This window comes from Cyprinus carpio, chromosome B21, assembly GCF_018340385.1.
Source record: "Cyprinus carpio isolate SPL01 chromosome B21, ASM1834038v1, whole genome shotgun sequence".
NCBI classification, from domain to species: domain Eukaryota; kingdom Metazoa; phylum Chordata; class Actinopteri; order Cypriniformes; family Cyprinidae; genus Cyprinus; species Cyprinus carpio.
The window spans coordinates 20,574,979-20,588,651 of record NC_056617.1 but is presented as its reverse complement, the minus strand read 5'-3'; the positions used below and the strand labels follow the sequence as shown (position 1 = coordinate 20,588,651).

General features: G+C 38.6%; 1 protein-coding gene across 1 annotated transcript in view; it reads right to left on the bottom strand.

The window, feature by feature from the left end:
• Window positions 1–4,250: 4,250 nt before the first annotated feature.
• The window catches only part of LOC109087229 (protein transport protein Sec24A-like), a 49,798-nt gene continuing 40,375 nt past the window's right edge, over window positions 4,251–13,673 (bottom strand). Inside the window, 4 exon segments of the mRNA XM_042748375.1 lie at window positions 4,251–5,344; window positions 6,992–7,095; window positions 8,982–9,074; window positions 10,374–10,478. Coding sequence (XP_042604309.1) covers window positions 5,230–5,344; window positions 6,992–7,095; window positions 8,982–9,074; window positions 10,374–10,478 — 417 coding nt within the window. The 3' untranslated portion in view covers window positions 4,251–5,229.

Sequence of the window (13,673 nt, the reverse complement as noted above, 5' to 3'; positions counted from 1 at the left end):
AAAGGAGATGAGTACTTTGGAAATTCCTTCAATTCTGTCAGTATCACGTAATGATTTGGTGATGGAACAAAAGGGGGATTTAACCCTAAATGAGCTGTTTGATCGGGTTGTTCCGTGTGACACGATTGCCAACCTTCCTTCGGGTTATTACTTAAATGAAGGTCTGTTGGTTCGAAAATGGGTACCGCATGGAGATTTTGCAATCGGAGATCCCATTGTACAAATTGTTATTTCTCAGAAATTTCGGAACATTGTGTTACAAACTGCGCATGATACATCTGGCCATTTGGGTGTCAAAAAGACCTATAAGCTGCTCTTAAAAAGGTTCTTTTGGCCAAAATAGAAACGGGATGTTTCTAGTTACATTAAGTCGTGTCGTGTCATACTCGAAAGGTAAATGCTGTTACCAAACCCGACTCTTTTCCTTTATCTCGAATTGAGGATTGCGTTGATCAAGTTAGACCTTAGAAAGGTTATTGGCAAGTACCCCTAACTGCAAGGGCTAGGGAAATATCTGCTTTCATTACACCTTCTGGATTATTTTCTTATAAAGTAATGAGTTTCGGTTTGCGGAACGCACCCGCCACCTTTCAGCGATTAATGAATCATGTCATATCTGGTTTGAATGGCTGTGTGGTATATTTAGACGATGTGGTAGTTTATAGCCACACATGGGACGAGCATTTACAGCATATTCGGGCTTTGTTGGATCGCTTTGTTGCAGCTAATTTGACTGTAAATCTATCAAAGTGTGAGTTTGCAAAAGCCACCGTTACTTACCTTGGTAAGATTGTGGGTCAAGGTCAGGTGCGGCCGGTCCGTGGGAAAGTAGACATCATTGATAATTATCCTACTCCAACTACCAAAAAGGAATTAATGCGTTTTTTGGGTATGGTAGGATTTTACCTTTGTTTCTGTCGGAATTTCTCTGTGGTGGCTGCGCCTTTAACAAATTTGTTTTGCGTGGAACCGTGAAGTTCCATTGGAATCGTATTTTCCAGGAGGCTTTTGAGAAGATTAAAATGTTGATTACAGAAGCTCCTGTTTTGGCAGCTCCGAAATTTGACCAGCCTTTTCAATTACAGGTGGATGCTAGTAACATAGGCACAGGTGCAGTTTTGATACAGAAGTCTGAGGAAGGTATTGACCATCCAGTGGCTTTCTTTTCCCGGAAATTTAATTCATACCAGTTAAATTATTCTGTAATTGAGAAAGAAGCACAGGCTTTAATATGGGCATTGCAACACTTTGATGTGTATGTTGGGGCAACGGAGGGATCTTTGGTCGTTTATACTGACCATAACCCATTAACATTCTTGCGCTCCTTACAAAGCCCGAATCAGAGGCTTATGAGGTGGTGCCTATTTCTCCAGGCTTATTTATTAGAAATTCGCCATATTAAAGGCTTGGAAATTTTAATTGCTGATGCCCTGTCGCGTGTTCATACAGTGTGAATGTTCTGATGGTGTTCCCGTATTCTTGTCTCTGTCTTTTCTTTCCTTTCTTTAATTTTTCTTCCTAGGTGTCAAGGTTGCTGGAAGGAGGTGAAGAACTGAGGGACTGGATTTGAGAATAACCGAACTGGCATTAATTCTATTTAGTGAACATGATAGTGATTTATTTCTTATTTTGTGATTGTTTTTTGATGATTGGTGGTCTCTTCTTTTTAGGGGGGGTGTGTGACGGGTCTCTTGCTTCCCCGCTACGGCCGGCCAGTGGGTGGAGCTGTACCGCTAAATCGTGTGCACCTGTTGCTTGTTATCTCTCCTTATTTAAGTTTGGTGTTTTTTGGTGTCTTTCCTATTTTTGTAAGTATTGTTTTTCATTTGTGTTTTCAAATACATTGTAACAATGAAACTGCCAAAAACCCTCTATCAGAGCTGTCTAATTATTCACAGCTTAAATAAAAGATTAATTGGTAATTTGGGTTTTCACTGCATCTTCCTTTTTGTCATGACTTGAGCCGGTTCTGACACTTATTATATTAATAAACTTAATATGTTTACAGGTACAGGTACTGTAGACCGTGCATACACACTTTTTTACTTGCGTAATAGCGAAGTAATGATTTCAGACTCCCTTTTCCTTTCAATACACACATTTAGATTAAATATTCTGCTCATTAATGGAGTTAAGCGTTGACATTACATAACGTAATTATTCAAAAGTTAAACAAAACATATGGATTTTGATATTTAGACATTACTGTAGTGGATGCGCTGTCTTTTGATCACTTTTTTTGTTGCATGCTGTTTTAATGACAGCGAGGAGTGCTAGGCACACATTCATGTTTTTTTAAACTGCAGATCTCATGTTAAGAGAAAATATTTTTAGCAATAACATAAACGATGCACACTTACTGGATTTGGTGGTTTAAATAGGTCAGATTATTTTAACCTACTGCACAACCAAGGCTGCATGGAGGTGTTTATTTCGCGTGAAGGCAGACTTCTTCTGCGATCTTCAGAACATAATGAAAATAGCATTCAGATTGAAAGATACCGTCTGAAGCAAACGGTAAGATTTGCACAATTCTTTTTTTAATAATATTTTCTCAGTGCATCACGCCAGACAATTGTTACACACACCATATTTCTAATTCTACTATAGTCTATTCAAATAACTTAAAACATATGTTAAATATCCTAAAACATTTGGATTGCTTAAAACAATTTTATACTGCTTTGGCCAGTGGAAAAGAAAGATATCCATTCTATTATAAAAAGATTCTCTGAGAAGTATTTTATACAATTTTGTTTTTACATTCATTTTGATATATTTATTCGAAAACAAGGGCAATGAATGATTTTTAGCAATGCAATGTACTGTACAAATAGCATTTTAGTCTGCATGTCATATTTTCCTAACGTCTTGTACCTTAAATGGTGTTAAACGGTGTCATGTGGATGGGAATATGCATGGAAATGATATGCAGATGAAGTTATGCATAGTAAAACTAGGAGTCTTCAGCTGACAGGGATTTATAAAGGGATTTTTGAGCAGGTTCTGGTGTACGCATGGTTTTATAAATCTGAAAACTTTTGTGCATACGCCAAATCTAGCTTTTGTGCATACGTACACTTTTAGGATGAAATCTACGGAGAGTTTTATACATGAGGCCCCAGGACTCTTATCAAACATGTGAAGTTTGAAGCAGATTAGGCATGTTGTCAAACATGTCACTGACACTTCCTGTTGGCAGCAGGTGGCGCTATGACTAAAACTGAATCTTGGCATGTAGATGTGTGCAGGCCAGGGGTCTCATTTAAAAAAAAATCCGTAGATTTCATCCTAAAAGTGTACTTATGCACAAAAGCTAGATTTTGCGTACGCAGAAAAGTTTTCAGATTTATAAAACAGAACCTGTGCAAAAAATCCCTTTATAATAATATAATAATCCCTTTATGCATGCCTGAGTTACAGTAACTTCCTGTTTCATGGTGTAACATCAAACTTCCTTTGACGAAAACTCAATTCTTCGCAATTTAACGTCACAAAAGCCTTATGATTACACTCACCAAATCTGAAGATGATTCGATTAAAACTGTAGGAGGAGTTCATCAAAGTACGAGGCATGGAAATAGCAAAAACTGCACAAAAATCGTACCGGTAATTAAAAATAATGTACTTCCTGTTGGGTTTTGGATTTTGTACCAAGAGACTTTTTAGTAGGTAATGGCGGGTTACACGTGTACACTGATTTTCATACATGTACGTGAAACGTAGCTCAAGGTGCCCTCCATTGAAATTTTACAGGTGGCGCTATCAAGCCATTTTGCCACACCCACTTCTGAAACCCATATCAGATGTATATTTTCACCAGTTCTGACACGTGTGCAAAGTTTCATGAGTTCTGGAGCATGTTTGGGCCCTCAAAAATGCGATTCACTTTGGAGAAGAAGAAATGGATCAATTCCAATAGGTTCCTCACACTGCGGTGCTCTGGCCTTAATAAAAGATTTTTTTTTTTTGTCTTTTTGAAGTTGCTTTCCAAACTCATCTGTTTGAACGGACCGCTGTAGAGAGCAGCAGCAATAAATCCTGAAACCCAGTCTTTATTAACACTCAAGCAAACACCCAATGCTTCAATAAAGCTGCTATATCAAGTCATTATGGAGGGGAATAACATGTTTGCTGGTTTTGTTGGTCTGGTCTGGTCTGGTCTAGTTCAGCAGACACTGGGCACTGAATAAGAGAACATAACGCATAAACACCAAAGTAACTGAAAAAGTGGAGATATTCAGCAGAGCTCACACAACATTTCCTCTTTAATGACTTCATTCATTTACAAAGTTCACATGTACAAAATTGCAGAGAATTTACAAATCATTTCTCAAAAACACAGTTGTCATGTGCTAAAATGAGCTGAACAACCGCAGAGGAAACAAGGATTTTTTAAATATAAAAAAATATCCCTCTGAATGTTGGATTTGATTATGCAAGAAACTTCTGCAAACAGAATCAAGACTGAAGATTGCTCAGATTATTGTATTACTTCTACCTTCATCAGTTCTCCATTCACAACCAGCCATTTAACATAAGTCTCTATTAGTGGCAGAGAAATCTCTGTATTTATTCTGTATTTTGGATTGTATTTCAAGCTTTAAGCACATAGTCAGCTTCCCGCACGTTTCTGTAGCTGATCACTTCACCTAAAACTTTCATAATAGCCAGTTCTTAAAAATCTCTCTTCAGGGAAAAAAAATAATATTAAAGTCCCAAGCAGTTTGTTTTATCATCTCGCATCATTTGAACAATGAACAATCTTTTGAATATAATATAGGTTTATCAAAATACTTGTTTCTATAATGTGGTTGAGTTTCTGAATTTGCCCGTGTTAAACGTCACATACCAAGCATTTCTTCTCAGTGAACGTGCATGAGTCCCACTTAAGGCAGATATTGAATTCAACCGCATTGCCTTCCTCATCAATTAAAACAATGACTGATGAATACAGACAAACCTGTGACAATAACCACACTAATTATAAAGCACTAACTCTGAATAGCACTTATTATAAAGGTCGTAAGAAATTCATAAGAAACCATCTTCCTACATTTTTGTTTTTTAGTAAAAGGCAATGAATTAGAAAGGATCTGCGCTCATGTGACATCACCCATGTGTCAGCACTACAGACACAAGCTTCACGCCTCACAAACAGCTGTGGTGTGACACAGACGGGACTTTACTGACAGCACGTCTGCGTCTGGCTCAGCCGGCGTCCTGGGATCACTTGGAGATCTGCTGCTGCAGGTGCAGGAGGAACTCGTAGTAGGAGAGAGCGGATTCACTGAGATCCTCGATCATGTTCTGCATGAACTCAGCCTTGAGCGGAGACTCGTCTCTGAAACCAAAGTCAGGAGCGTCAGACTCTCGTCATCATTCAGACAGAAAAACAGCTCTGGATCAGCAATCTATAGTCATATATAGGGTTGGGAATCGTTAGAAATTTTTTGGTTCCGGTTCCGCCTAACAGTTCCGGTTCCATTAAAATCATTAAACAAAAAATAGTGGTAAGGAAAAATGCACAATACTTAACTACTCAATGCTCAATACTGTTTATTACTAACTGTCAACTTAATTTAAAGGTTGTCAATGTCAAAATTCAACATATATTACAGTATACAAATTTTCAGGTTGCGATTCCGGTTCCATTTAAATTAACTATAATTATGTTTTTTTACTATTTTACCTTCACTGAATGTAGTGTTGCTGGAAGGTAGTAAGTAATGTTGAGTAATGTTAGTCCATCAATCAGCATGTGCTTCAGAGTTGATGTTTTTTTACACTATCAATAACATTCTGCTTTTCAAGCAGGAATAAGCTGGTTGGCCAAATAGTCCCTTGAGGGCTAAGACACTTGTTCATTTCCCTAAATTAATGAAATATAGACTGTTCCTTTACAAAGCCTAATAAGCGCTCAAGTACACGCATAAAGCTTGCCACAGCGCACCGGCAGAAGTAAAGATTATGAATGTGTCAGTGAAAAACAGTAAGATTAAACTGCATTAACATTTTGAAAATCTATTGATAAACGAGTGTTTTCTTTGTTCTCGGTTTAAGAGATGAAGCCGGTGACACAGACTCGTCATCTCCACAGTAGTGATGCGCCTGTATGCATGTTTCATACGGATTACATAACCTGAGAATATTTGTTTTCCATTTGAATTGGTTCATTTGAAAGAACACATTTCACTCTCTATAGATATATTTTTAATGTCTCTAAGGCAAGCATACACAGATTTTGAGAGTTTCGCACTCAAGTTCACAAAGACCAAGACGGCAGAAAGCACATCCTGTTTGTTGTCATTATTTTACAAAAGCGCAAATGTTTTGTGGTTATTGTGAGTGAACAGAAATAAATGTAGCGTCTTTACAGATTTGAAAGATGCTTTACTCTTATCTGTATGAGCACAAATGAGGAGTATTTTAAGAGCAAGTGACCAGCGCCTCCATCTGTCCTGCAGTGATCTACTGTTCAGCTTCACACTCCACACACACTTGAACAGTGCACATTGCTCTAGGGTGACATTAGATTGAGCAGCCATGTAAAGTTGCTCATACTTACAAATATCAGGTAAGTCATATTTGAGGTCAATGTATAATAGACGAATGTTTGGATGTCCTGCCTGAGTTAGCCTACCATAGACTAGACGTTAACGATCTGCATGACTTTGCCAGTGTGGATTTTTATATATTTATTTTTTCTTTGCAACTAATGGTTAGTCAACTATTAGGGGGCAGCCCTAATAAAGACAGTCAGTTGCTTTGTTTCTAAATGAATCAGCTGCTTTGAATGAATCACTGACAGAATCATTAAATTTATCATTCATTACGACAGAGATTTGCTGCCACCTACTGGTTGTAGTGCCATATTTCTTCTTGACAGATATTTTGCATTTGATATTGACATTAACAGGTGTACAAGGTCAGACTGAGACAGATTCATCTCTGCTCACTGTCTGGAGGAGAACATTATCTCTGTTCTGACCTGATGACGTGCAGGACGGCATGGAACGGCCGGCGTTCTCTCAGCCAGTCGACGAATGCTCGCAGTCGTGAAGAGTGGGCCGTGTCCAGCTCTGGAAGCTGGATCTGAGAGGAGAAACCACACGTTACATTCCAGATCTCAGCGGATTCACTTCTGCTCGTTTAAACCAGCTTAACCAATCCCTCTGTATTACTGCTAATATCTACATACTGCTGTTGATGAAGTCAGCACCAGGGTTCCTACACATTTTCCATTTTAAAATTCCACAACATACAGAGCCCCTTAAAAAAAATAAAAACACAGACTTTTGCTAGACATTTTACTATGGAGAAAATGAGAGCATGGATGCACATGAATTAATAGAGATCTATTTGCTCAGAAATTGTCTCTCCTTAGGGTAGTTCCTCTAATATCAAGGCCTAATGTCCACTTTAACACACAGTGGAGAAACCATGACACGAATTGCGTCTGTGTGCACTGTCCTATATGCCAAGTTCAAAGGTCTATAAAAAGACTGGTATTGTAAAAAAAAAAAAAAAAAAAAAAAAAAAAAAAAAGAAAAAAGAAAAAAAAAAAAAAAAAGGTGTTAAAAATGTTGCTCTCTTTAGAGCAGTATGTCTTATTTTAACGCTTTAAGTCTACTATAACTCATACTAATGTTATGGACAAGGAACCACACCACGAAATGGGCTGATGGCGCAATAGTGGCGCTTTTCCACTGCATGGTACGGCTCGGTACGGTTCATTTTTTTTGGGGGGGTGGGGGGGTGGATTGGGAGTTTTCCATTTGGTACGGTACCTGGTACTTTTTTTAGTACCACCTCGGTTGAGGTTCCAAGTGAACCGTACCATTACCAAAACGTGACGTGTAAACTCTGCTGATCACTGAACGACACAAACACAAAAGACAAGCTAGATTTCAATCAGCACAGCCAGCGAAGGATCGAACGCAACTGTTTTGAATGAGCGCACCTCCTTTTAACAACCAGAAGTTTTGTTGTCTGTTGCAGAAGTACAGAGGTTCCTCTCGTTAATAGCAGAGGAGCGGATCCAGCGAGAGCTTGATGGAGCGACGCGGAATGAAAAAGTTTTTTAGGAGTCGTGGCAGTAGAGGTGGTGCAACTATAACGACATGTGAATAATTCCAAACACTCTAAAGCGATATTAAACTGCAGTGGAAATGCAAACCGATCCGTGCCGTTCCATACCGAGCCGTACCACGCAGTGGAAAAGTGCCATAGGTGACTCTGTGAGCATCATCCCATTTGCTAAGTTTTTCTCTTGCGCAAACAGAGATTTTGGCAAAAATCCCTTTATAGACTTTGTAATATGGTGCAAAAACATGATGAGAAGAAAAACACCTGTAACCTGCATTTTTGCATAATAAAAAAGTGCACCTTGAATTCAATCAGTCACTAAAGAATCATTAAACAGCTACTAACACACTTCTTGTATGACAAATTCATTTTCATTAAATTGTTAATTTTCTATTATAGAAAACTAAATAGGGGCAAAAGTCTGGAAATGTATTTTGTATTTTGTTCATACTTTTCCAGACCTGGAAAGTACTCAAATTTCATACTTTTACTAACTCGCAAGGAACCCTGCAGCACATACTGCTGCTGAAAAATAAGTCAGCTGAACTCTGAGCTACTGACATGTTCAATTTACTGAAGCCATTGAGGGGCAAACAACATCTTTGATTAAAATGACTTGCATCAGAGCAATATTTTCTGGCACAAAACAACCTCGATAACATTAAACATAAAACACCAAATAAAACCAAGAAATACATTTTAATGAGGTTTAACGAAATATTTTTAATTGCAGTGATGAACAGCAGAATTTCTAATCATTCGTAAGTGATAGAGATATATGCAAAAAAAAAAAAACACTTGTTGGACAAAGTGAGTTGTTAGTAGAAAAGCTGCATTGTTTTGTAAAGCAGTTTCTGGTAAGTGAATAATGCAGTCTTTGTGATTGAGTTTACCATGTTGAGAGGAACGGCAGCGTAAGTCTCCACTCCCAGCACTTGTGTGAGGAACACCGGGCTGCAGTTTCTTCCCACCCACAGATACATGACCTGAGGAGAAGCGATCACACAACAACCCATATTTCATGTCCATGTAGTTACTATAAGAGCCTGACCGATATGGGTTTTTTGGGGGGCGATGCCGATATCGATATTAGGGAGTAAAAAGACAGTTAATGATATATCGACCAATATTCTTTATGTGTAGACTATTATAGTACAGTACAGTCACTTCCCATTCATGTGTCCAAACTTTTGACTGGTACTGTATATAGAATACAGTATATAGCCTACATAAGCAGAATATATATAGATAAGATGCACATTATATATATATCCATGCAAATATATATCCATGCAAATCCATGTTCATTATCAGAGTTCTGGTCTGCGGTGCGGCCGGTATTAACACCAGCATTGACTATGTGGCCGCGATCGTAACACAGGCTCTAATGCGCTGCAGACGCGTGCCGTAATGCGCAGATCAGCTCTAGTGTCTAACGTCACTGAATCTGCTGGTAAAAATGAACCATCAATCAGATTCAAGCATTCAACGGCCCCATAGTATAAGGATGCTTTCACACCAGCACTTTTGGTGCGCACCCGGGTTCGATTTACGTCAGAGTTCATTTTTTTTCGATGATGTGAATGCTGTCTTCCGAACTCGGGTGTGCACCCACCAACCGTACCTGAGTCCACTTACAAAGGGTGGTCTGGGGTACGGTTCATGTGGACTCCGGTACGGTTTGCTGCTGATGTGAACGCAATCGTACCAAATCATGGAAGTGAACCACTATTAATGATGTATTATTTGATGATAATGTATGTTTGTGTGTGTTTCACTCACTTTCCTGACAAGCTGCAAAAAGAGAGCTATATATCTCATTTCTGTTCGCCTTCAGTGTTCTTTAGATCATTTGTAGAACATTCCAAGACAAGACAGACGTAAGTGCTGTTATGTACCGAAGCTTTGTAAACAAAACAAAAACGATTCAAAAACGTAAATATATAAAAGTGCAAAGAGCAATGTTATGTATTTGCCCACTTCTCCTGCGCCGCCGTTACTAAGCAACGGGGTAAAAAGCTGCTGTCTTGATGCAAACGAACCGCGGTTCGGACCCAAATAATATAACATGAACGCAGTCCAGCGGGGGGGGATTAATCGAACTCTGGTCCGGACCAGGCAAGCGAACCAAGTGTGAAAGCACCCTAAGTGATAATAACAAGCCAGATTCTGCCTTACTTTCATTAACACTGAAGTGACAGATGAAATGTGTGTGTGCATGAGTGTGTGTGTGTGTCTGTGTGAGAGTGCTTGTGCGTGTGGTGTGAGTGTGTGTGTGTACTCACGGTGCCGCAGTCCATGAGGAACGCAGCGTCTCTGCTCAGCTTCTCCACGGACAGCTGCAGCGCTCTGGGCTGAGGAATCGTGCGATCGTTGATGTTCAGAGCACCCTGATAGCAAGAGACAAACCCCACATTAGTTTCAAACTAAAGCAGCGTTACATACGGTCACACAAACCCACCGCTGATCAGCTCATGATCATGATCTCTGTCATCGTACGTCTTGAGAAGTGAAAAGCTGTCCTTAAACAGTCACTGAACAGTCCATAATCCATAAAAAAAACGCTTTTCCTGTTGTCTCTCACATCAAAATCCAGCCACATATTTGTTTAGTGTGTCCAAGATAGTAGAAAAGGTAGTATCCTCACAATTATATTCCTTCTTAGAGAAAAATGACATCTGTGAGGATTTCCAGTCAGGATTTAGACCGTATCATAGTACTGAGACTGCTCTCCTTAGAGTTACAAATGACCTGCTCTTATCATCTGATCGTGGTTGTATCTCTCTATTAGTGCTATTAGATCTTAGTGCTGCGTTCGACACTATTGACCACACCATTCTTTTGCATAGACTAGAAAACTTTGTTGGCATTAATGGAAGTGCATTAGCATGGTTTAAATCATACTTATATGATCGCCATCAATTCGTAGCAGTGAATGAAGAGGTATCATATCAATCACAAGAGCAGTATGGAGTACCGCAAGGCTCAGTACTAGGGCCGTTACTCTTCACGCTTTACATGTTACCCTTGAGAGATATTATCAGGAAACACGGCGTTAGCTTTCACTGTTATGCTGATGATACTCAGCTCTATATTTCTTCGTGGCCCGGCAAAACATACCAATTTGAAAAACTAACAGAATGCATAGTCGATATAAAAAACTGGATGACGAGTAATTTCTTACTGCTAAATTCAGAAAAAACAGAGGTGTTAATTATCAGGCCTAAAACCTATGCATGTAATGACCTAGAACACTGTCTAAGACTCGATGGTTGCTCTATCAATTCTTCGTCATCAGGAACCTAGGTGTGCTATTTAATAGTTTCAGTTTATTTATACAGCACGTATAAAACAGCCACACGGCTGACCAAAGTGCTGTAAAGAAATTCAAAATAATAAAAAGAATAAAAATATGCACAACTACACATTTGAACAGGGTCTCGCCCTAATAATAAAATAAGTAAATATATTAATAACACACACACACACACACAAAAAAAAAGAAGTATAAACCCATGACAGACTAGGTAAAGACTATAATAGAAAATTATTTGTAAGCCAAACAAAACAGATATGCTTTTAGGAGAGATTTAAAAGTGGACAGAGAAGGGGCAAGTCTAATCTCTAAAGGGAGGCTACTCCACAGCCGCACTCCAACCACTGAAAAAGCTCGATCCCCTCTGCTTTGAGTCTGGATTGTGGGACTAGAAGAAGATTCTGATCACTGGATCTTAAGCGTCTGGATGGAGTATATGGGTACAGTAATTCAGATAAATAAATAGGGGCTAGATCATGTAAAGGTTTATATACAAATAAATTTTTTTTAAAATCAACTCTGAATTTAATAGGCAGCCAATGAAGGGTCCGCAGAATTGGAGAAATGTGAGCGCTTTTGTGGCTATTATGAAGGAATCTGGCTGCAGCATTTTGAACTAGTTGAAGGCGATCAATTGATGACTTAGAACTACCACAGTATAGTGAATTACAGTAGTCTAAGCATGAGGTGATAAAAGCATGAACAGCCATCTCTAAAGTTTTATGAATTGAGAAAGGTTCCCAGCTGAGGATAATGAGGAAAAAATGTCGCTCCATTTGCCAAGTGCATTCCTAACCACTACATAATGACATCCACGTGCTCTGCTCACTCCAAAGTCCCCACTCCAAGGGGATAAGGATGATCTCTTCCATTAAGAATTTGCCCGGGAACCGTTCGGTAACGAAACTAATACCGGCACAAGTCTATTTTGGGCTAGCCAAAATTAACTTAATCTAAGCATTTTATTAAAGAAGTAAAAGCAGAGGGATCATTTCTCTTGATAGGTAAATAAATTTGGGTATCGTCAGCGTAAAAATGAAAAGACACCCCACGTTGTCTTAGAATGGATCCCAGAGGTAGCATGTACAGGGAGAAAAGAGAGGGCGCCAAGATAGAGCCTTGAGGAAGACCGCAGGTTAAATGAGCAACAGAAGAAAAAAATTTACCTAACTTGACTAAGAATTTTCTGTCAGTGAGGTATGACTGAAACCACTTAAGGACGGTTCCTTTTATCCCCACACAAGACTCTAATCTAGATATCAAGGAAGAGTGGTCAACAGTGTCAAATGCTGCTGATAGATCTAAGAGCATGAGGACCACAGAGTCGCCAGAGTCCGTAGATTAAAAAAAAAATGTCGTTTAGCACTCTCAAGAGGGCCCATTCGGTGCTATGTGCAGATTTAAAGCCAGATTGAAAAATTTCAGAAATACCATTACAACTGAGAAAAGACTGGAGTTGATCAAACACATTTTTTTCAAATACTTTCGAGATAAATGGTAAAACAGAAATAGGGCGAAACTTATTCATAACAGAAGAATCCAGTGAAGGCTTCTTGAGTATAGCAATGACAGTAGCCACTTTAAAGGCAGCAGGGACAGAACCAGTACCAAGACACATATTAAAAAGAGACACCAAACCTGGCTTGGTAGCAATCTTTCCTTTGAAAGCCACGTTTCTAGCATTTGGAAAACTGCATTTCAAAAATGCAGATTTCTCTCCTGATTCAGACCAGAACACTGGATTCATATGGGTGGATCTTCATTTGATATTAAGAACATGTATGTAGGGTTGGGTACTGTTTGAATTTTATCAATTCCGATTCTGCTAATCGATTCCGATTCGTATCAATTCCTAGTTTTGATTCCAAGATGATAAAAAAAAACAGTAAAAAAAAATGAAGTCAAACACTTAGACGTCAAACATTTAGTCTGCCTTTAAAAATCATTCTGTTGCAGCTGAATAACATGAGCAAAAATCTATGCTTTTAACAAAAATACCACAGCAAAAACAACTAGACTAACATACATTTAAAACATTAAAGTGTTAAAGACAAGTAAACAGTCAGTAATAAAATAGGAACAAACAAATCAATTAGCAACAGCATTAATAAATACAACTGAACCAAATTTCAGGTACAGAAACTAATTAAAAGATTAAATACATTGCATAGTTTTCTTTTCATAGATAAAATATATATTATTAAAGATATTCAGTCAAGATCAGTGAATGAGATTCTTTTGTTCTTTGATTAACATTAACAAGGCAGCG